The sequence below is a fragment of the Berghia stephanieae genome, chromosome 5 (genome assembly GCF_034508935.2).
Source record: "Berghia stephanieae isolate SIO BIC M18660-M18661 chromosome 5, UCSD_Bste_1.3, whole genome shotgun sequence".
NCBI lineage: Eukaryota > Metazoa > Mollusca > Gastropoda > Nudibranchia > Aeolidiidae > Berghia > Berghia stephanieae.
Window position 1 is genome coordinate 54,172,574 of NC_088364.1, and position 23,447 is coordinate 54,196,020.

At 34.7% G+C, this 23,447-nt stretch overlaps 2 protein-coding genes across 2 annotated transcripts in view; both read right to left on the reverse strand.

Annotated features, from left to right (window-relative positions):
• The window catches only part of LOC144973219 (uncharacterized), a 498,849-nt gene that overhangs the window by 68,763 nt on the left and 406,639 nt on the right, over window positions 1-23,447 (reverse strand). The window lies entirely within an intron of this gene.
• LOC144973216 (fasciclin-1-like) overlaps window positions 5,109-23,447 on the reverse strand; it is a 36,956-nt gene continuing 18,617 nt past the window's right edge. The window contains exons 11-15 of the mRNA XM_078915385.1: window positions 22,306-22,357; window positions 20,906-21,067; window positions 14,534-14,636; window positions 9,860-10,004; window positions 5,109-8,873 (exon numbers count right to left, since the gene is read on the reverse strand). Coding sequence (XP_078771511.1) covers window positions 8,653-8,873; window positions 9,860-10,004; window positions 14,534-14,636; window positions 20,906-21,067; window positions 22,306-22,357 — 683 coding nt within the window. The 3' untranslated portion in view covers window positions 5,109-8,652. The remainder of the gene's footprint in view (window positions 8,874-9,859; window positions 10,005-14,533; window positions 14,637-20,905; window positions 21,068-22,305; window positions 22,358-23,447) is intronic.

The following is a 23,447-nucleotide window of genomic DNA, read 5'->3' on the forward strand; positions in this document are numbered from 1 at the left end:
TTCCCTCCATCTTAACCACACATGTAAATACTAGAGGACATCTGTCAATAATTATTATCTATACCAGCAAACTATAAAATGCATCAAAAGTACACTGTGATTATGAATACTTATCAAAGTGTAAGGTCATTGTTATTGTGTGGCCCTTTTCCTTTGATTGCAAAGTTTATCTTTATGTATTGAATTTTTTTATTTGTGAACAGTTCTTGCTTGCACGAACAGATCTGTACTGATGCAACTTTTGTCATTTGTGTGACTATAAAATCATCAACTGAATTGAAATTGGAGTAGATTAGTCTCAAACGTCTTACACGGAAGAAAGCAGAGTGAAGCACCATAACTTTTCATCAGCAAGATGCAACGAAGAAAATCGTCAATAGGCAATTGGAATGCTGAGGTAGAACTTCAAAACATGTGGCAGGGATCTTCAGTTGCCACCAATCAACAATAGTTTATCTCCGACAGCGATTTCATGAATTTAGAATGGTGAAGGATTGCTCTAGTCTAGACTTGGTCGACCAAGAGTTACCATCCCTGAACTAAGATTGATAGTTGTACTCTGGCATCTTCATAAATCGATTCATTCCTGCAATACAAACAGCCGCTAGAACAAGGGATCCTGTGGAATGGTCAGTCTGAGAACCATCAGGGGGTGACTTCTCGAAGCAGGCTTGAGAAACAGATGCACTTTGATCATAGGGGCCATCACTTGACAGCAAAGAATCAATAGATTGATTTGGATTCGACACCATATATATTGGAGACCTGGTGTCTTTTCTGATGATTCAATGCAACTTTTGCAGATCGAAGATGTCATGTATGGAGGCACCTAAGAGAATAATATTCACCAACTTGTGTGGTTCAGCTGAGGACTCCAGCAAGGGCCAGGACAAAACCAAGCAATCCCATACCAAGACAAAGACGGAAAGAAACTGGAAAACAGATATAAGGGGATAGAAAACACAGCAATTGACCTCCTGCCCACCATGGGAGGGCAAAGGACCCCACTCAGTGTTCCCTATTTGAACAAGTCCCCTTTGTCTTACCTTTTCTCAGGTGCTATTATTGCAAATCGACCTTTTTAAAAAAACTATTCCATCATCTTCCTTTTTACTGACATTGAAATGACCAAAGAGTGTTGCAAGCACTGTAAAACCCTTAAAAACAAACATACTTGTATCAGTAAAGTTTTGGATAAGACTTATGACACAAATAGAACACGATAGAAAATAAAGTGCATCCCATGCCTGACCAGATGTTGTGGATTACATTGTGAGCGGGGCATTGTATCAATGAAACGGTGGTAGTATCAATTCCAAAGATACCACATGGAGGTCCCTAGCCGGTGTAAACTTAGAGGGAAAATGTTGCCAGTAGACAGGAAATTCAACTTTGGTTAATCGCAACATTTTTGCTGATCCCAAGGTGTTGCGATTATCCAGAGTGGACTGTAATATGATTAAAAGTATATCGAGGGAAAGAAATGTCTCCCAAAACAATAACTATATATTTGATTGTTTGCTTCTCAACCAAGGACTCTGGCTAGGGCGAGTACAAAACTGAGTAATCTCATTTCAAGACAAAGACAGAGAGCAAGTTGGAAAAGTGATTAGGGGAATAGAAGACACAGCAAGTGACCTCCCTGTCCACTATGGGAGAAAAATATGATTTTCACCAAAAAAAATATTTTTAACAAGAAGTCCCTAGCCAACTTGTAGGACGAGACACGATGCCTGTTCGGCAATATTAGTTTTTGCAGACAAGAAACAACGCTTTAACGTCCAGGTACTCATTTTACATCTGAGTACGGTGAGAGAATTTGAGTAAAGAGCCTTTATCAAGGACTCAAGAATGCTCAGAGCAGGTCTCCAACCCTAGACCTTATCCGAAGGCGAGTCATACCACTTGACCATATAGCTGAACAAGTGAAAAAAACCCAACTGTATTTGATTGTTTTCTCGGCTACATTTAACAATTCCCAGCCAAGACTAGAGCAATACAAAGTAATCTCATTCCAGAACAAAGACAGGAAGCAATGAGGAAAGGAAAACAAATTCTTGGGGATAATAATAATAATAATAATAATAATAATAGATCTTTATTGTCCATAAATATGGCAATTTGTCATTTAGTTACACTTGTTTTAACGTTAAACGATAACTGTAACATTGAACAGATATTTCACTCCTACTTATTCTCTCTCTCTCTCTCTCTCTCTCTCTCTCTCTCTCTCTCTCTCTCTCTCTCTCTCTCTCTCTCTATGTTGTTGCTATTGTTTTTAAGGGTTTTACAGTGCTTTTGCCACATTGTTTTTAAGGGTTTTATGGTGCTTGCAACACATTTAGGTTATATCAGCGCCAGTAAAAAGGAAGAAAATGGGATAGTAAAAAGTTCTAGAATTACAATTAAAGCACCCAAGAGAAAGTAAGACAAAGGGGAACTGGGAACAAATAAGGATCAGATGTAGATTCCAAGAGGATATCATTCTGCATAGTTTGAGATCACCAACAAGTTTCAACCTGACAAGCACAGGATCCCACTAAGAGGAACATATTCAAATGCAAGTTATACATTCAAAACAACAAATATAACAATAAATAACAGAGATATGATAAACAAGGGGAAAAAATATACTATACATTTGGCAGTTTCCCTCCCAGCCAAGGACTCTGACAAGGGAAAGGACAAAACCAAGTAATCTCACTAAAAAAAAAAGACAAAAAGTAAGTTGGAAAACAGAAATAGGGGTATAGCAGACACAGTAAGTGACCTCCCTCCCTGCCCACTATAGCAGGTCAGGAATTCCACCCAGTACTTAGGAATAGGAACCAGACAATCAGACTAAAATACAAGTATATTGAACAGAATAAAAGATACAGCGAGAGTGACTTACCTGTTCCATGGAGGTTGAAGTTAGGGTCGACAATGATATATGACAAAACAAATAGTTGCATTGTAATGACAGCAATCAGTCTGTCTTTGATTTAACCGGTGCTCTTACCACAGACAGTAAGTTTATTATTGAATCCATGGAACATGTTAGAAATGAGCAATACAAAGACAGATAACATGATTTTGAACTACATGTATGGGGAATTTATTTTCTTTGATATATTATCAAAATCTAACTGTAATAAAATATATACAATGAGCAAATGATGAAAGAAAACCATGTAAACGAATTTCGTAATTTTGATATTTATAAATATTCGTGCCCGAAATACAGCTTAATGGAATGTACTCTTAAAATGTGTAATAAATGGCACGTTGGAATGCTTACAAAAACTTAAAAAATCAGGCACAATTAAAAATAAAAGGATAAAAATAAGATTAGAATAATTAAACTGCTGCCAAATGCAAGCAAGATAAAAAGGAATATCAAATATCAATTCCAATCTTCTGTGATCTCCTTTGCTGATATTCATTTTATTTTTCAATTGGCCATAGTCCTTGTATGAAATAGTATATTCAAGCAACCAACAGCCCCCCTTACCCCCCCCCCCCCCCCCCCACACACACACACACACACACACATTTTTTTAGATTGGTCCTCTTTCTTCACTTTCCATCTGGTCTGGCTTTTCCTAGTTTTCCACATATTGTAACTTGACAGTAAACTTAATAGACCAGTTCATCTCATCACATAATACATCAAATCATGAGTATAAAATATATGATATAATTTGTACAATAGTTGGAAAATATTATGCTATAATGTGAAATATAAACTTATTGAACTAAATATCATTCAATACCTCATAATAATATTGGTTACAGTGTACTCATCCTCTCAACGGTAATGTTTTCACATTCAATATTTCAATCAATTTTGATTTGGCCACCAGTTTTGTTTGTTTTTAAGGGTTGTACGGTGCTTGCGACACATTTAGGTATTTCTGCACCAGTCCAATAAAAGGAAGAAAATTAGTTTTAAAATTCTAGATTTACAATGAAAAGGAGATGTAGATTCCAAGAACACTCTATCAGTGCACTCAGTCTGAGATCACCTAAAACTCTCATCCAGACATAAGCACAAGATCCCACTATGAGGAACACATTCAAATGATTATATTTTATATGTTCAAAACAAAATATAACAACATATAACAGAAATATGATTCACAAGGGAAAAAAATATCATCTCACAAAACTATAACTATAAATTTGACTGTTTCCCTCCAAGCCAAGGACTCCAGCCACGGTCAGGACAAAACTAAGTCATCTCATACCAAGACAAAGTCAGAAAGCAAGTTGAAAAACAAAGGGGATAGAAGACACAGCAAATGACCTCCCTGCCCATTACGGGAACCAGCAAACAATGATGAGGTAGTTGGATCTGTTTGCTGTTGTTTTTAAGGGTTTTACGGCGCTTGCAACACATTTAGGTTATATCAGCGCCAGTAAAAAGGAAGAAAATGGGATAGTAAAAAGTTCTAGAATTACAATTAAAGCACCCAAGAGAAAGTAAGACAAAGGGGAACTGGGAACAAATAAGGATCAGATGTAGATTCCAAGAGGATATCATTCTGCATAGTTTGAGATCACCAACAAGTTTCAACCTGACAAGCACAGGATCCCACTAAGAGGAACATATTCAAATGCAAGTTATACATTCAAAACAACAAATATAACAATAAATAACAGAGATATGATAAACAAGGGGAAAAAATATACTATACATTTGGCAGTTTCCCTCCCAGCCAAGGACTCTGACAAGGGAAAGGACAAAACCAAGTAATCTCACTAAAAAAAAAAGACAAAAAGTAAGTTGGAAAACAGAAATAGGGGTATAGCAGACACAGTAAGTGACCTCCCCCTGCCCACTATAGCAGGTCAGGAATTCCACCCAGTACTTAGGAATAGGAACCAGACAATCAGACTAAAATACAAGTATATTGAACAGAATAAAAGATACAGCGAGAGTGACTTACCTGTTCCATGGAGGTTGAAGTTAGGGTCGACAATGATATATGACAAAACAAATAGTTGCATTGTAATGACAGCAATCAGTCTGTCTTTGATTTAACCGGTGCTCTTACCACAGACAGTAAGTTTATTATTGAATCCATGGAACATGTTAGAAATGAGCAATACAAAGACAGATAACATGATTTTGAACTACATGTATGGGGAATTTATTTTCTTTGATATATTATCAAAATCTAACTGTAATAAAATATATACAATGAGCAAATGATGAAAGAAAACCATGTAAACGAATTTCGTAATTTTGATATTTATAAATATTCGTGCCCGAAATACAGCTTAATGGAATGTACTCTTAAAATGTGTAATAAATGGCACGTTGGAATGCTTACAAAAACTTAAAAAATCAGGCACAATTAAAAATAAAAGGATAAAAATAAGATTAGAATAATTAAACTGCTGCCAAATGCAAGCAAGATAAAAAGGGATATCAAATATCAATTCCAATCTTCTGTGATCTCCTTTGCTGATATTCATTTTATTTTTCAATTGGCCATAGTCCTTGTATGAAATAGTATATTCAAGCAACCAACAGCCCCCCTTACCCCCCCCCCCCCCCCCAACACACACACACACACACACACATTTTTTTAGATTGGTCCTCTTTCTTCACTTTCCATCTGGTCTGGCTTTTCCTAGTTTTCCACATATTGTAACTTGACAGTAAACTATAATAGACCAGTTCATCTCATCACATAATACATCAAATCATGAGTATAAAATATATGATATAATTTGTACAATAGTTGGAAAATATTATGCTATAATGTGAAATATAAACTTATTGAACTAAATATCATTCAATACCTCATAATAATATTGGTTACAGTGTACTCATCCTCTCAACGGTAATGTTTTCACATTCAATATTTCAATCAATTTTGATTTGGCCACCAGTTTTGTTTGTTTTTAAGGGTTGTACGGTGCTTGCGACACATTTAGGTATTTCTGCACCAGTCCAATAAAAGGAAGAAAATTAGTTTTAAAATTCTAGATTTACAATGAAAAGGAGATGTAGATTCCAAGAACACTCTATCAGTGCACTCAGTCTGAGATCACCTAAAACTCTCATCCAGACATAAGCACAAGATCCCACTATGAGGAACACATTCAAATGATTATATTTTATATGTTCAAAACAAAAATATAACAACATATAACAGAAATATGATTCACAAGGGAAAAAAATATCATCTCACAAAACTATAACTATAAATTTGACTGTTTCCCTCCAAGCCAAGGACTCCAGCCACGGTCAGGACAAAACTAAGTCATCTCATACCAAGACAAAGTCAGAAAGCAAGTTGAAAAACAAAGGGGATAGAAGACACAGCAAATGACCTCCCTGCCCATTACGGGAACCAGCAAACAATGATGAGGTAGTTGGATCTGTTTGCTGTTGTTTTTAAGGGTTTTACGGCGCTTGCAACACATTAAGGTCATATCAGCGCCAGTAAAAAGGAAGAAAATGGGATAGTAATAAGTTCTAGAATTACAATAAAAGCACCCAAGAAAAAGTAAGAAAAGGGGGAATTGGATCAAATAGGAAACAGATGTAGATTCCAAGAGCACACTATCAAAGTACTTAGTTTGAGATCACCTAAAAGTCTCATCCAGTCACAAGCACAGCCCCCCACGAAGAGGAATAATCTCAAAGGTTTACAAATCATATATATAAAATGTAAACAAAACATAACACATTATATAACAGAGAGATGATTTACAAGGAAAAAAATATCACCTCCCAAAACTCTAACTATACATTTGACTGTTTCCCGCCAGGACCAGTAAAAAGTTGTTTTTTCTTAATATGAGACGTCTCAATTAAGAACAAAAATAGAGAGCAACATGGGAACGGAAAACATATATGGGGGATAAGAGACAATAAGTGACCGCCTGCCCACCATGGAAGGTCAGAAGACTCCATACGGTTTTAAGGATTGTTCAATGTTATAAATATATAAACTAAATAACATGATACGACTTATATTCTTTTAAAAACAATCACAAATGTACAGATAAAGATTTTCATCATATCATATTTACTCAAATAATTATATACATTTAACAATAACAATGTCAAAATAAATGTGCATCATCAAATAGTTTTATTAAAACATTTCCTTTTTAAAATTGTTTTTGTTTGTTTTGATTTTAAGGTTTTTACGGTGCTTGCAACACATTTAAGTTATATCAGCGCCAGTAAAAAGGAAGAAAATGTGATAGCCAAAAAAATCTAGAATTACAGTTAAAGCACCCAAGAAAAAGAAATCTTGGTCAGGGATATTGGAAATGGAAATAAGAACAACAATTTCAAATAAACATTATTCTATAACACAATAGATTATTTTAAAAATATGAGAGAATGTTAAAATTACTGTGCAATTGAAATAATATTGTAAAGCTTTTTTCATATAACATTATGACAAGGGCAAATTCAGATTAAAACAACTGGAATGTTGCAAACAACTGGAATGTTACATATCTCTATTAATACATCAAGCCAACAGCCAACCGTTGGAATGTTTTAGTATAATATTGATGAAGATACAATGTGTCAGCAGTGAAATGTAAATCTTAAAGAATATATTATATGATCGCACGATGAACTCAAATTAACAAATCAATCACTTCTTTTATATAAAATTGATCATGGAATATAGTTTACAACTTTCTCATTGAAATCAAAAGTAATAACAATTAGAAATATGTTAAAATAATATTTAAGACACATTTAAAAAATCAACGATCAAATAGCTACCATTCAGTTTGCGTCTTTTCAAAGATTTGATTAAAAGGAAGATAAAAAATAAGGAATTTTTGCCATCTTCTATAAATATCTAAATGATAATAGAATCAAGAAAAACTATACAATTTTAACTAAACCTGACAAAATATTATTATCATTTCAACCAACAAGTCACCTGATTTTAAGTAGTAATTATTTTCAATATGTCTAGATGACACTGTACTGACCTATCCGAACCTGGAAAAATAGTGATTGAAAATCACTGAATGAAAATCCATCAATTGTTCAGCTTTACTAATTTATATCGAATTTTTTTTCTCCCTCAAAAGCATATATAATTCCTGCCCTAACGACATGACGAAGGTGTTAACGACCAGGTACTCATTTTACACCTGAGTACAGTGACAGAATGTGAGTAAAGAGCCTTTTCCAAGGACTCAGCTATGCGCCTATCGAAGCTTGAACCCAGGACCTTCCAATCAGAAAGCGAATGTCATACCACAAGACAACATAGCCGCACAAACAATCACATATCAGAATTGTTTTTTTTTTATGCAACAAATGTGATTTGATGTATTAATTTAATCTGCAGAATGAATCAGTCTTACTTTGTACAATAAACCTTTTTGTAAGCAGACTAATCTGTTGACCAATATTTTCCAATATGAGAAAAAGATAAACCTCAAACCGAGAATATCAAATGGAATCTCAACAAAACAAAATAATTATGATAATAACAATATTCAACACTCACACACACGCAAACACACACACACACACACACATACAAATACACACACACACACAACATATACCACACGACTAAAACATTTGTAAAAATGAGATCCAATGACAAAACAAGAATATATTCACATACACAATACTGCCTGACATAGATATTTAAATCTAATATTTGGCTATAACATTACATTAAATAATTTATCAAACAACAGAGATAAAAATGCCAAAGTAAATAATGTGGCAACTGGAATGTGAACAGATTGAGCCATGCTGACATCTCTGGTCAAGTCTTCATTTACAAAAAGAACCTGGTTTATAATATGGATGACTCCATTGGTGGCACCAATATCAGAACGGAGAATTTCAGCCCGCACATTACCAAACATGATGAAGGCAGCTGTTGAGATAAGTAAATAAATAAATGGATAAAAATAAACAAATATACACATCAATACATAAATAAGACACCAATATATAATAATATATATAATATAACTAATATTCCAATTCACTATTGCTTTTCGAAGTAAATCATGAGACACAATAAAAAACATACCTAATTTTGTCAAATGTCACAGGTATCACAAATCAAAGTTTTTGGATTAGAATGTTATTTTCTAGAATACAGTGATTGCAAAATAAGATTAGCAGGCCGCACATTATTTATTTTCCATTTGCGCTTTTTCTGTTTTATTTTAAGACCCTTACCCCTTGATGAAACACAAAATTCAAATGTTCATGAAATTCTTTTTTTTTCTTTTCTTTTTGTTGTTTTTTTATTGGGGGGGGGGGGGGGGGGAGCCAAGCCACTGGAACCCACAATGGAAGAGGAAAAGGGGAGTTCCAAAAAATACTTGGTGATGACTTGAAACAGATTGGATACACCTGAACAGAGATAGATGCATTAGCCATGGACAGGATTAGGTGGAGAGCTCTTGTTTTGTTTGTGGTTATGCTCAAGTGAAAGGTGAACAAGGCATATAGACACAGCTAGATTTAAATCTTAAATAAATTACCCCCTCCTCCGACTACTACAATAAAATAAATAAAAATGTTTGATGTATCCTAATCATCAAGATATGTGTAAACATTGAAATTTTGATTTACTGCTACAATTATTACTCTTACTAACAATAACAACATTAAACAACGTGCACAGTTCATACAATTGGGATAAGTAGTAGAAGACGAATTGCTTGGCTACAGATAACTGATTTACAATGGAGTCCTCTGATATAAAGAAGACACTGAAAATTGTGTAAAGAAACTATTTCAGAAACATTTTAATCCTCTGTAACGAAAAGAGAGTGGAAATGGGGGAAAATAGTATGGCATTTGTCAAACTAAGTAGGAATAGGATAAGATAAAAACACATAAACTCACTGCGTTGACTGGTTGTGTGTTGACTCCGTCCTGTCACTTGAATGAAGACCTGCTCTCCATTATCAGCAATGTAACGATATGGGGCATTTAAGGCCAACTGGTCCAAGTATATGACTTTCCTTCTTGTAATGAGGCGTCGCAAGAGCTATGGGGAATTTAAAATAGAGAAAATATAAAATATGCACATTTCCATAACAGGTTTACAAGTTCCTTTCACTTCAAAATATTTTATTGACCTCATCCACTCAGAATTCAGCACACATCATTGTCACATATTAAATCCCTTCTCTGTACTGCGGGAATCCTATAATATCCATCACTGGGAAATCATTGTCTAATGAGATAGTTTGTGTAAAAAAAGCAAAGAAGGCTTTCAGGGCATTGTGGCTCATGGAGCAGGTTTACCCTGTTTCTGTAGTTTTAAATAGTTAATTGCTGGCTTCCCTTTAAACACCGTTGCTAGTATAGTGCAAGCCACTTAATTGGACCAGCACTGTTGAGCAGAAATTGTTCCAATTAAGAGGCACTCCAATTAACCGATTTCATGAGTGGCTTTCAGAATCAGAACAACTTTCATAATCAGAACAACCAATAAGGTTACATGCATAGCTATTGTGGTAAATATAACAGTAGCAATACAGAGCATCCCTTCAGTTGTTTATCTAAAATTGTATCCTTCATTTTATATAATATTTAATATTACATGTGTGTATGATAATGAGAAAAGAGAATGAGTGATCTTATAAAATTACCACACATGAAAAAGGATCTGTCAACACTCTTTTCCCTTATACAGGAAATGAATCGAAGACACGTGAATCCTGTTTCATAATAAATTACAACACGTTATACTATTTTAATCAATGCAAATAAATCATTGCATCATTATCCCAGCTCTCATTATGCTGCTTTCTGATTTCTAACATGGTAAAAGGGGTAAAGTATAAGATACTACTGTATATGAGGGACTGGTTGGTGATAGGCTCGATGTCATTTTTAATTAAGGGACCTTTTGTTCATTTGAAGACATGGGATGATTCCATCATTGCTATTCTCAATAGGAATATTTATATTTTCTTCTTTCTTGGAATAAAAAAAAAATTACATAGTTCTGAAGGTCTGAAATCATTACGATTAACAGGCATGCATTCCAATTAACCCATAAATGTAGATAGAGAGCATGAAATGGGAAAGCATGGCATCGGCCAGATGAATGAGAATGGAGAACTTTTAGCTGACATATGTACTACAAACAACCTTGTAATTGGCAGCACACTTTTCCCACATAAGCGTTGCCATGAAGCTACATTGGTGTCTCCAGATCATCAGACAGAAAACCAAATAGACCATGTCATGATGAGACAATGGTACAGGAGTTCATTACTAGATGTACGAGCTAGATGAGGTGCAGACATCAGTTCAGACTATCACCTTGTTGTTGAAAAGATCATGATGCGACTGTCAGCAAGAAATAAATTTCAAAACCCTAGAGTAAAATATGATATCAACAAGCTGAAACAACCAGACACTAAAGATACATTTAAGATTTCACTCCAAAACCGCTTTGAAGTGCTTCAAAAACACGAGCCCGAGGAAACAGATACAGCATGGACAACTCTGAAAGGGGTTATCACAGGGACATGTGAAGAAGTGCTTGGAAGACTAGAACCTATTAAGAAACCATGGACCAGAGAGTAGACATGGCAGAAATTAGAAGAAAGGAGAAGTACGAGACATGCAATGAGCAATGCGAAAACTAGATTCCAAAAGCGACAAGATACACTACAGTGGCCAAGGAAGTGAAGAAACAGCTGCGGGGAGACAAATGGTCCAACATAAATGAAATTGCTGATAAAACAGAGGAAGCTGCAGGGAAAGGAGATCTTAAGACCATCTGCACTGCCACCAGATTGTTGAGCAGTCGTAAAAAAAACCCAAATAGACCTGTCAGAGACAAAGATGGGAAACTAATCACATCAATAGAAGAGCAACTCAATGATGGAAAGAATACTTCCATAAAGTGCTCAACAGACCACTCCTAGTACTAAGACCACATCTGAACCATGGAGAACCCCTCAATATCAATACAGCTGAAATCACAAAGACGGAGATCCGAAGGGCACTTGGCAGTCTAAAAAATGGAAAAGCTGCTGGCACAGATAACATCCCTGCTGAAGCATTGGAAGAGGGTAGAAACATAATCGTGGATCAACTACATCAGCTGTTCAACTTGATCTGGACAAATGAGGAAATACCATCTGATTGAAAGAAGGGCCTGCTAGTAAAATTACCCAAACATGACGATCTGTCCCAGTGTGGCAAGTGGAGAGGAATCACCTTGTTGTAATACCAAGCAAAGTGCTCACAAGAATCATGCTTGACAGAATGGACAAAAAACTATAAGATGAGCAGGCAGGATTCAGGAAAAACGGTCATGAACAGACCAAATTGCAACCCTAAGAATCATCGTTGAGCAGTCGATTGAGTGACAATCATCCCTATATGTATGCTTTATAGACTTTGAGAAAGTTTCTGACAGCGGAGATAGGGAAAGCGTCTGGAGCATCCTTCTCCACTATGGGGTGCTTGAAGACCTTGAATTTGCAGCCTCTTCTCACACTAACTACAGGACATGCAGAACAAAATCACGGTCCTGGAAGAAACAGCTCAGCGGGTTGGTCTCAAGATTAGTGAAGAGAAGACTACTGCGCATAACTGCAAAACAAAAATCACAAATCACCATCTCTGGTACAGCAATAGAAGATGTCAGGGAATTTACATACCTTGGCAGCAAAATCAGTCAGTCGGGTGGAACTGATGAAGACATCCTTGCTCAAATCAAGAAAGCGTGCCAGGCCTTTGCAATATTGAGACCAATATGGAAAGCTTCCAGTATATCCACAAACACCAAGCTTAAAATATTTAACACTAATGTTAAAGCAGTCCTGCTCCATGTGTCAGTGACTTGGCGAACAACCTTGACCACATCAGCCAAGATACAAACATTTGTCAATCGCTGTCTTCGACAAATCCTCAAGTTGAAATGGTTTGACAAAGTGCCAAATGCTGACCATTGGACAAGAACAAACCAAGAGCAAATGGATGTCCAGGTCAGGCGCAGAAAGTGGCTATGGGTTGGCCATACCCTGCGGAAAGAGCCCTGTAATATAACCAAGCAGGCTCTCGATTGGAACCCACAGGACAAAAGGAAATATGGTCGTCAAAAACAGACATGGAGGAGAAGCCTTCACTAAGATTTGTGCGTGTCCAATCTTATCTGGAGTGAGGTAGAGGTCTGTGCCAAGGACAGAAGGCAGCGTGACTCAGCGGTACAGTCTTTGCCTCGTACCTGAAAGGTACCGAGTTTGATCGGCCGCCATTGCGCTGTGTGGCCTTGAGCAAGTCACCTCGCCCTAGCTCAATTTGCGACACTGCACTGCGCTGGTGCCTGGGTTATTCGAGTCTTCCCTTGGAATGGACCCTAGAGACAAATTTCCTCTATGGGATGAATAAAGGGAATTTATTTTTAGAAGAAGATGAAAGACTGCTGTTGAGGCCCTATGCTTCGCCAGGAGCTAAGAGGCATAACTCAAGTAAGTCATTCCAATTAACCAGCAGAAATTACATAGTAAAATTTCACTGACAGATCATTCCAATTAAGTGACATTCCAATGACTGCGTCACGGTATATCACAAAGTACTTTCTGCCATGTCCAATAAACACAATCTCAATCACTAATGGGTTGACAGAAAGGTGAGAAAACAATATTGACTGAACTCGGGACTGACACTGGTCCCTTTGCTTGTGAGGTGAATGAATGCTGTAACACTGAGGTATCAAGATCCACAATGTAAGTGAAGTTATTTACCTAAAAACTTGATGCCAGTCCCACTTTTCCACCATTATCTCCTACTACTATATGATGTAGTCACTGTATATAGCATTTCTTTACCTTTTATTTAAAAAACGAAATAGTATTGACTCATCCATTCCACATAGGGCGGCTAGTACCTGCCCGTTTATTACTACAAAAAAGTAGATGAATTGACCTGATGATTTTTGTTTGTTTTTGTTTTTGTTGGGGTTTTTTTTGGTGTATTTTTAAATTGTTTTTTTTTTCTGTTTCTTTTTTTTTGGGGGGGGAGGGGGGGGGGGTGTCTTGTTTTGTTGATGTTTTGGGGATTAAAAAAAACAACTCTTATAGAAAACAATATTGTAAAAGAAGTAACACTTTTCTCATCCCAATGATAAAACTTTGTCAATTGATAATCACTTTTCAGTTTGGTTTTATTTTATAACAGAACAATTCTAAATGATCCTTTCACACACGTTATAGGCACTTTATACGGCAAAAACAGATTTTTAAACAAATACAAGCATGAATGTAATAACTATTTTTCAATCATTATTAAAAAATAATTCGCTGACATAAAAAATAAATTCTAGATGATGATGATATGTAGTACAAATAATTAAAATATTAAGAGATCGGCTTCAAATAGCATGATATTAAGAGATTAACTTCAAATTACATGTCTTTTGAACTATTTAAGAACCTGAGATTAAGATCGAGGGACTACAAATTAATTTGTAGATGTTTTGAAGGGGTGAGTTTGTCCAATATAGGAAATGATATTGTGAATGATTAAAGAGAAACATAAAAATTAACGTACCCATCTCCATCGTTTGGGGTCATTCATGATATCTCTTCCAGCAGCCATTTGTGAAAAGTTGTCAATTGCAGTACCGTTTGGCACAAAATATGTAAATCGACATCTGGATATTGAAATTTCAAACAGAATTCTATTCTTAGCAACAATGTAAATACAAGAAATTCTGATATAACTTTGGTAAGGTTAGTAAAGACACTGTAACAGTCATTTGCAGAGACAGCAGTAATAGAAACAGCAGAAATAATGAAGTATTCACATTTTAACTATTTTTGAGATTGGCTAAAATATGGGTTTTGAACCCGAACTGTTCCATGTTTAGAATTTTGTTTGTTTATTTTAAGTTGTTATATTCATTTTTTTTTTTGGTACAATATTTTTACAGACCACAGCCTCTATCACCATAGTATTTGTAACAACCATGCTCAGACTTCGTTAATTCAATTTAAGTATTATCAATTATATGGTAAATTTAAAACAAATATATAATACCACCTGCTAGGACGGAGTTCTTTCAGTAACTAACCTAACACAAAACAATCGTCTTACGATGTTCGATGTTCGTAAGGAACAAAAAAAAAATGATTATACGCTTGCGCAGTCAACATTCGTACTCACATGCAAAACATGCACAACATAAAATGCGTACCTCTATATATAAACACAGTCGAACAACTACATTCATACACACCCAAACAACTCCACTATATTACAATACATGTAGTAGTTGTAGAAGTAATAGTAGTAGTAGTAGTAGTAGTTGTAGTAGTAGTAGTAGTATTAGTATTAGTAGTAGTAGTAGTAGTAGTAGTAGTAGTAGTAGTAGTGCAGTAGTAGTAGTGTAGTAGTAGTAGTAGTAGTAGTAGTAGTAGTAGTAGTAGTAGTTAGTAGATTAGTAGTAGTAGTAGTAGTAGTAGTAGTAGTAGTAGTAGTAGTAGTAGTAGTAGTAGTAGTTAGTAGTAGTAGTAGTAGTAGTAGTAGTAGTGTAGTAGTAGTTGAGGTAGTAGTGTAGTAGTAGTGTAGTAGTAGTAGTAGTAGTAGTAGTAGTAGTAGTAGTAGTAGTAGTAGTAGTAGTAGTAGTAGTAGTAGTAGTAGTAGTAGTAGTATAGTTAGTAATTAGTAGTAGTAGTAGTAGTAGTAGTAGTAGTAGTAGTAGTAGTAGTAGTAGTAGTAGTAGTAGTAGTAGTAGTGTAAATGGTGCTGCTCGAAGCTCGAAGAAAAAAATAACAATGTAAAATTGGATGTCAGCTTCAATATAATAAACGAAAACAGATAAAATGGACGTTTCGGGTTTCCCCTTTATCAACAAAACAGGATGAATAACATTACAGACGAATGAGATAATGTGGTAGTGGCGATGTTAAGATGAATACACAAAAACAAGTTTAGTAGTAGTGTAATGTGTTCAGCGCTGGAAGGCTGCTTTTCACAGAGCTCTTAAAATTATTGTATTTTACGGCTGTTTTAAGTGTTATTTCTATATAGGATGAATTTTATTTCATATTCAGAGGATTTCTTATGACTTTGTGCTGCTTTTGACGAAATTTCGTGGATTTTAAACAATCAATTTTGCAATATTTTAAAGTTTTGTAAATTTTTGCAAGGATTTTATCATCTGGTAAGACCATTTTTTGTTTACGTTTTACGATTTTAAGCAAAAAAAACAGTGAGCTATTTTAATCTTATTACAACGGTCGACGATGAACATATAAAAAATGACAACACCTAATTATTGTTATAACTATTCACCCCAGCACCTACGTACAATACAACCCACAATTAATAATACACCGAATTTAGAAATAGTGAACATTTTAAGAACTTTTGAATTATTCAAGGCATACAGAAAAATAACAAAAAGAGGAAATAAATGTGGAAGGAAACAAAAACAAAGAGAAGCCAAAGAAAACATCAAAATCAACTCAGTCAAATTAAACTGAAATAATTTTAATTCTACTAATAACAACGACAGAAGGCAACGGCAAACCACTGTCACTAACAAACTTTCCCAGGACATCAGCTGTCCCAAACACGTTGAACGTTTCAAACTGGTGTGAAATGAAATAATCACATTGGCCACATGGAATATACGTAAATTAAACCATTTATGAAAATTTTAAAACGTTATTCAAGAAATGAAAAAGTACCTAATCAACATTCTTGGAATCTCAGAAATGAAGTGGAAAGGAGAAGGAGTAGTTAAAGAAGATGATTTTGTATTGTATTATGCAGGTGGAAAACATCATGAGAAAGGAGTTGGAATTCTTTGAGACAAATCAACATCAAAGTGCTATTTAGATCATGTTGCAATCTCAGAAAGAGTTATTTTAGTAAAGTTGAAAAGAAACCAGTTTAATCTTAATATTATTCAAATATATGGCCCAACATCAGAGAGTGACGAAAACACAATTGAGACATTCTATCAAGATATGGAACAGGCATTAAAACAATGTAAATCTGATGAAATTTGTTTAATAATTGGTGATTTCAATGCAAAGGTTGGTAACGAGAGAGTTGAAAATATCATTGGCCCCCATGGATTAGGTACCAAAAATGATAGAGGGGAAAGACTTGTCGACTGGTGCAGATTGGAAAACCTTACTATTGTCAATACATGGTTTAAAAACCATGATAGAAAGAAGTGGACATTGATAAGCCCAGATGGCCTTTATAAAAATCTGATAGACTTTTTCTCGTCCATGATCGATTCAGAAATATCGTACGCAATGCAACAACTATTCCAAGCGCAGATTGTAATAGTGGCCACTGACCTGTCAAGGCCATGCTAAAAATAAATTTAAACAAATAAAGAAAAAGAAAGTGGAACCAAAGCTGCAATTAGATCTATTGAGAATTAACGCTCAAATAAAAAAATGATTACAAAGAATGCGTGAAAGAAAAAAGTGAAAACTTGACCTCAGATATAAACATAAAGGAGTACTGGAATCATGCATCAAACTGCATCACACAATCTGCAAGAGAAACTATTCCATGTGTGAAAAAACATGAACCAAAACAAAAATGGATGGATGACAAGATCTTGAAACTGATGAATGAAAGACATCAACTAGAACGCAACAGCAATGAATATAAAGAAGCTAATAAGATTATAAAACGTGAGTGTAAGAGAGCAAAGGAAGATTTTATTGAACATGTATGTCACAGAATTGAAAGACTAAAACAATCTAACACCAAACAATTCTAATAGACAAAACGAGATCTAAGTGGAAAACGACCAGCCAAGGCAAGAAAAGGCATTAAAGACACAAAAGGTAATATACTTATCGACAACAACGAAATTTTGGAACATTGGGCAGTATACATAAAAAATCTTTATGAGGATGACAAAAGAGGACTGTGCTTGGATAAAGAAATCTCTACTGTGAACACAGGTCCCCAGTTTATGCGAGAAAAAATGTAAGCTGCTTGCAAAGAGATGAAAAAGGGGAAAGCAGTAGGCCAAGATAGTTTCTCAATAGAATTGATTGATGCCCTTGACAATCTGGGAATCTGACATTCTGACAATAGCCTTTAATGTCATATACGAAAAGGATGAACTGCCTTATGTTTTAAGACAATCAGTATTCATTACCAAACCCCAAAAACAAGGACTGTGACCATAACAGAACAATCAGCATAATGAGTCAGGCCACAAAAATTATATTAAGAATACTTATGAAAAGAATGAGGAGCAAGATCTCTCCAGAGATAAGCGTCGAGCAGTTTGGTTTTGTTAAAGAAAAGGGTACAGTAAATGCAATCTTTACATTGAAAACAATAAAGCAACAGTCAATCGAAAGACAAAAATCACTTTATCTATGCTTCATTGATTATTCCAAAGCTTTTGATTCAGTACAACATAAAATGCTCTTCATAAGCTTAGAAAAGATCGGTGTAGACAATAAAGACCTTTGACTTGTGAAAAACTTATACTGGAATCAAACAGCATGTGTCAAACTTGATAATGATACATCAGACTTCTTTAACATCGAGAAGGGAGTAAGACAAGGTTGTGTATTATCACCAGACCTTTTTAACATATATAATGAAATAATATTCAAAGAAATTGAAGATATGAAAGGCGTCGTCGTTGAAGGGCAGAATATGAATAGCATAAGATACGCAGATGATGGTGTTCTGATGGCATACTCTCCAGAAAACGTGCAGAAAATTTTAGATATACTGGTGTGCAAAAGTGAAGAGATGGGCCTAAAACTAAATGTTAAAAAAACCGAATGCATGGTGGTCTCAAAGAATGACAACAACACGACCTTCCACTTGTCCAGCAAAGGAGAGACCATCAAACAAGTAAAGAAATTTAAATATTTAGGCACTATCATTACCCATGACGCACGTGACATAGAGGATCTAAAACAAAGAATAGCAATAGCAAAAAACGTAAAATGCGACCAGTTGTGTCAAACAACAACCTAAAGTTGAGTACCAGAATGAAAGTAGTAGAAACATATGTTATAAGTACCCTTTTATAAGGTTGTGAAACGTGGACGCTTGACAAAGAATATACGAGGAGTGGATATATAGAAGAATGTTGAGGCTATCATGGACAGACAGGTATACAAAGGAGGAAGTGTTGGAGAAGGTGAAAAAGGGAATAAAATAAGCATAATTATATATAATAATGAAAGAGGCAGTTACGGTTTCTGGGACATGTGTGGAGACGAGACAGAATAGAAAAGTTGGTAACATCTGGGATGATCAAAGGAAAGAGAGCTAGAGGAAGACAAAGAATGACATATCTAAATAACCTAAGAATGGCCAAATGTGATTTAAAAAGCAACACAGATTTCATGCGCACCGCAGAGGATCGTGATTCGTGGAGACAGCTGACCGACAACATGCTCAAAAGCACAAGCCACGATGGATGATGAGTAATAGTAGTAGTAGTAGTAGTAGTAGTAGTAGTAGTAGTAGTAGTAGTAGTAGTAGTAGCATTCATAGCAGTAGTCATAGTAAAGTAATAGTAGTAGTAGAAGTGGTGTTAGTAGCAGTTGAGTAGAATTAGTATTGGTAGCTGAAGCGGTAACAATAATGCTGGTAGTAGTGCTAGTAATCGTATTATTATTATCATTATTATTATTATTAGTAGTAGTAGTAGTAGTGGTAGTAGTAGTAGTAGTAGTAGTAGTAGTAGTAGTAGTAGTAGTAGTAGTAGTAGTAGTAGTAGTAGTAGTAGTAGTAGTAGTAATAGTATTAGTAGTATTAGTAACAACAAGAAATGAAGTGAGTAGGAAAGTGCCAGAAGACAATAGAGAATTAAAAACTTTTTGCCGCAGAGATGTGGGTTTGAACCCACGACCTTACTGGTACGACAGCTTGCCTGGCCGGGGAGAGTGTGACTCTACCGTATGAGCTATCCAAGATCCCAAAAAAGATCGTCTCTAGCCTTCGTCTTTTATTATAGCCTTCTCTTCCTGACTTCTTGAGGTCACGGGTTCAACACACACAACCGCCGCGAAGTTAGTTGGCCAGCATTTAAGCTTAATAGCCAATATTCTCAACACTCACAAACATGTAACATAGAAACGATTGAGACATTGAATATGCTCCGGTATTTGGGGTGAATTTTTAATTCAGAAAAGTGAGTGGAGCAGGTACTTATGTGGATAACAACAAGAAATGAAGTGAGTATGAAAGTGCCAGAAGACAACAGAGAATCATTAATTTTTTAAAAAAAGACTAGGGTTAGAGACGATCTTTTTTGGGATCGTGGATAGTTCATACGGTATAGTCACACTCTCCCTGGCCAGGCGGAGTTGTCGTACCAGTAAGGTTGCGGGTTTGAACCCCAATCGCCATGGCAAAAAATTTTTTATTCTCTATTGTCTTCTGGCACTTTCCTACTCACTTCATTTCTTGTTGTTATCAACATAAGTGTCTGCTCCACTCACTTTTTTGAATTAGTGGCATTAGTAGAAGTAGCAGTAGTAGTAGTAGTAGTAGTAGTAGTAGTAGTAGTAGTAGTAGTAGTAGTGGTAGTAGTGGTAGTAGTAGTAGCAGTTGTAGTAGTGGTGAAGGTGGCAATAGTAGTAGTAGTAGTAGTAGTAGTAGTAGTAGTAGTAGTAGTAGTAGTAGTAGTAGTAGTAGTAGTAGTAGTAGTATAAGTAGTAGTAGTAGTAGTAGTAGTAGTAGTAGTAGTAGTAGTAGTAGTAATGGTAGTAGTAGTAGTATAGTAGTAGTAGTAGTAGTAGTAGTATAGTAGTAGTAGTAGTAGTAGTAGTAGTAGTAGTAGTAAATAGTAGTAGTAGTAGTAGTAGTAGTAGTAGTAGTAGTAGTAGTAGTAGTAGTAGTAGTAGTAGTAGTAGTTGTTGTAGTAGTGTCAAAAGAAGTGACAAAAAACTACAAACCAAGACTTACCTGTAGTAACCATCGCCACAGAGTTCATTTGTAAATCGATTGGGATCTCCTGCAGGACTCCCACTCTCTCCACTACGGAATGAACACTGTTGATTCTTGACCAAACCAGAGTCCCTCATATACTGGTCTAGTTTGACAGATACCATATGTTCATAGGTGCGCCTAAAGATGTTGAAAATAAGAAATAGGTGATAACAAAGCACATCATAACTTCAGTGAATATTAATGCAATAGACAACCAAAAATAAATAAATAAATAAATAAATAAATAAATAAATAAATAAATAAATAAATAAATAACTGAAACAATTTGATTTTAACTTGAAGGTAAACTTTCTCAACAATGATTAGTTCAAGAATCACTTCAATGAATGTAAATTATTTTACCCCTTTGATTTTTGGGGAAAACCCAATTTTACTATAGTATAATAGTAAAATAATTATGAGACGTCACTCTTTTCCTTTATAACAAAACATAGCAGTTCAATAATTTTTTTTTCTAATGCACGGATCTGATTTTACTAACAAATGGATATTGACGCATAATGATATCCTGATGGCAGTGATAATTCTTAATGTTAAATTCAAGAGCCAATCATTGTAAAAAGGAATGCATTTTAATAATAAATAATACATATGAGGTCACTGGAGGATTATGATAATAAGATACTTGAACTCCTGCCATTGAAATTTTTGAATCCCAATGAATGCTCCTAAGATTGTGCAGTGGCATTGGGAACTTGTTCGAAATTCCCAACACAAGAGTTTAAGAATCTTATAATAGTGATCATTGTTTTGTTTGTCTCAAAGAGATTTTAAAATGGCTCTTGCAAAAACGTTTGAGTCTCATACGTGTTTAACAACATTAAAACTGTCAAAGAGTGCTTATCTTTGAACTTAAGTTTTATTTTAAGCAAAATAAGAGATTAACAACATCAAAACTTTTGAGGAGTGCTTTTCTTTGAACCTAAGTTTTATTTTAAGCAAAATAAGAGTTTAAAAATATTAAAACTTTGGAAGAGTGCTTATCTTTAAACTTAAGTTTTATTCTAAGCAAAAATCAAAAACAAACCAGGCTGTACATTGTATGCTATTTCTTGAATAGGAGTTGGTCTTTTATAAAATACTTTATGATATAAGCTCCCACCCCCCTCCCCAAATAAGATGCAGTTGGCCAAGAGTTAAGAAATTTATGAAAATTCATCTTGTATCCAAAATTTTTTAACTGAGAAGTAATAACCTAATCATTGCTTAAGGCAAAACGCAATATTTTTCTAATGTCCTTGTATTGATGTTTTATACTGAAAGTACAGATCAATAGTTTCAAACATCTCAGTATTCAATAGGCATAGGTTATGAATGCAGTAAGAACAACGACGATCCATGAGTGAGATACTTACATAAGCCAATCATTACAGAATATCGTGTAGACAATATCCCTTGTTGGAATACCTAATGGGAAAAAATGAATTATGCATTCTATTTGTTTATGTATTCTTATTTTAAAATTATCATGATCATCTTAGTATAAAATATGGATATCTCATGAACGTATCAAAAGTGTTAAAAATATAATAAGCATATTATTTAATGACAAAGGAAAACTATTAATGCTATACCATATATATATATATATTATATATATATATATATATAATATATATATATATATATATATATATATATATATATATATATATATATATATATATATATAATATATAATATATATAATAATAATATATATATATATATATATATAATATATATATATATATATATATATATTATTTAAAATATTTACACAATGTTTGGCAGTCATACATCAATTTCAGCTTAATTTGCCATCTTCAGGACTGAGTTGTTTTGTTGACTTGTGTTTCTTGAAGTGGTTCCGGTTTGAAGTTAATTAAGAGGAATTTGCGCCATCGGCGCAAATTCCTCTTAATTAACTTCAAACCGGAACCACTTCAAGAAACAACAACAGTCAACAAAACAACTCAGTCCTGAAGATGGCAAATTAAGCCTGAAACATTGATGTAGACTGCCCCAAACATTGTGGTAAATATTTTAAATAATAATTCGCTCCATTACTACATGTCGAGCACTTTTCGTACCATATTTGTATCAAACACGATTCAATATATATATATATATATATATATATATATATATATATATATATATATATATATATATATATATATATATATAAATATATATAATTATATATATATAATGCAAATTGTCACTACACATTTTTTGTGGCCGAGCCGATTCGTTTCTGTGTCTTACAACTCTTCAGTCGGCGTAATCCTTAGTAATGTCCGTAGAAAAGTTCTTACTCCAAACTAATTGCTTGATCTTGGTTTCGTTGCATAGTGGTGATTAGTGTTGATGTGTATTGGCGTTGATGTGATGTGCTCTCATTGCTTACATTATGAGTGTTGGTGTGGTGTGTGTGTGTGTGTAGGGGTGTAGGTGGATGTGTGTGGTGTGTACATGTGTGTGTGATAGTGTTTGGAATGTGGTTGCGTGGGGA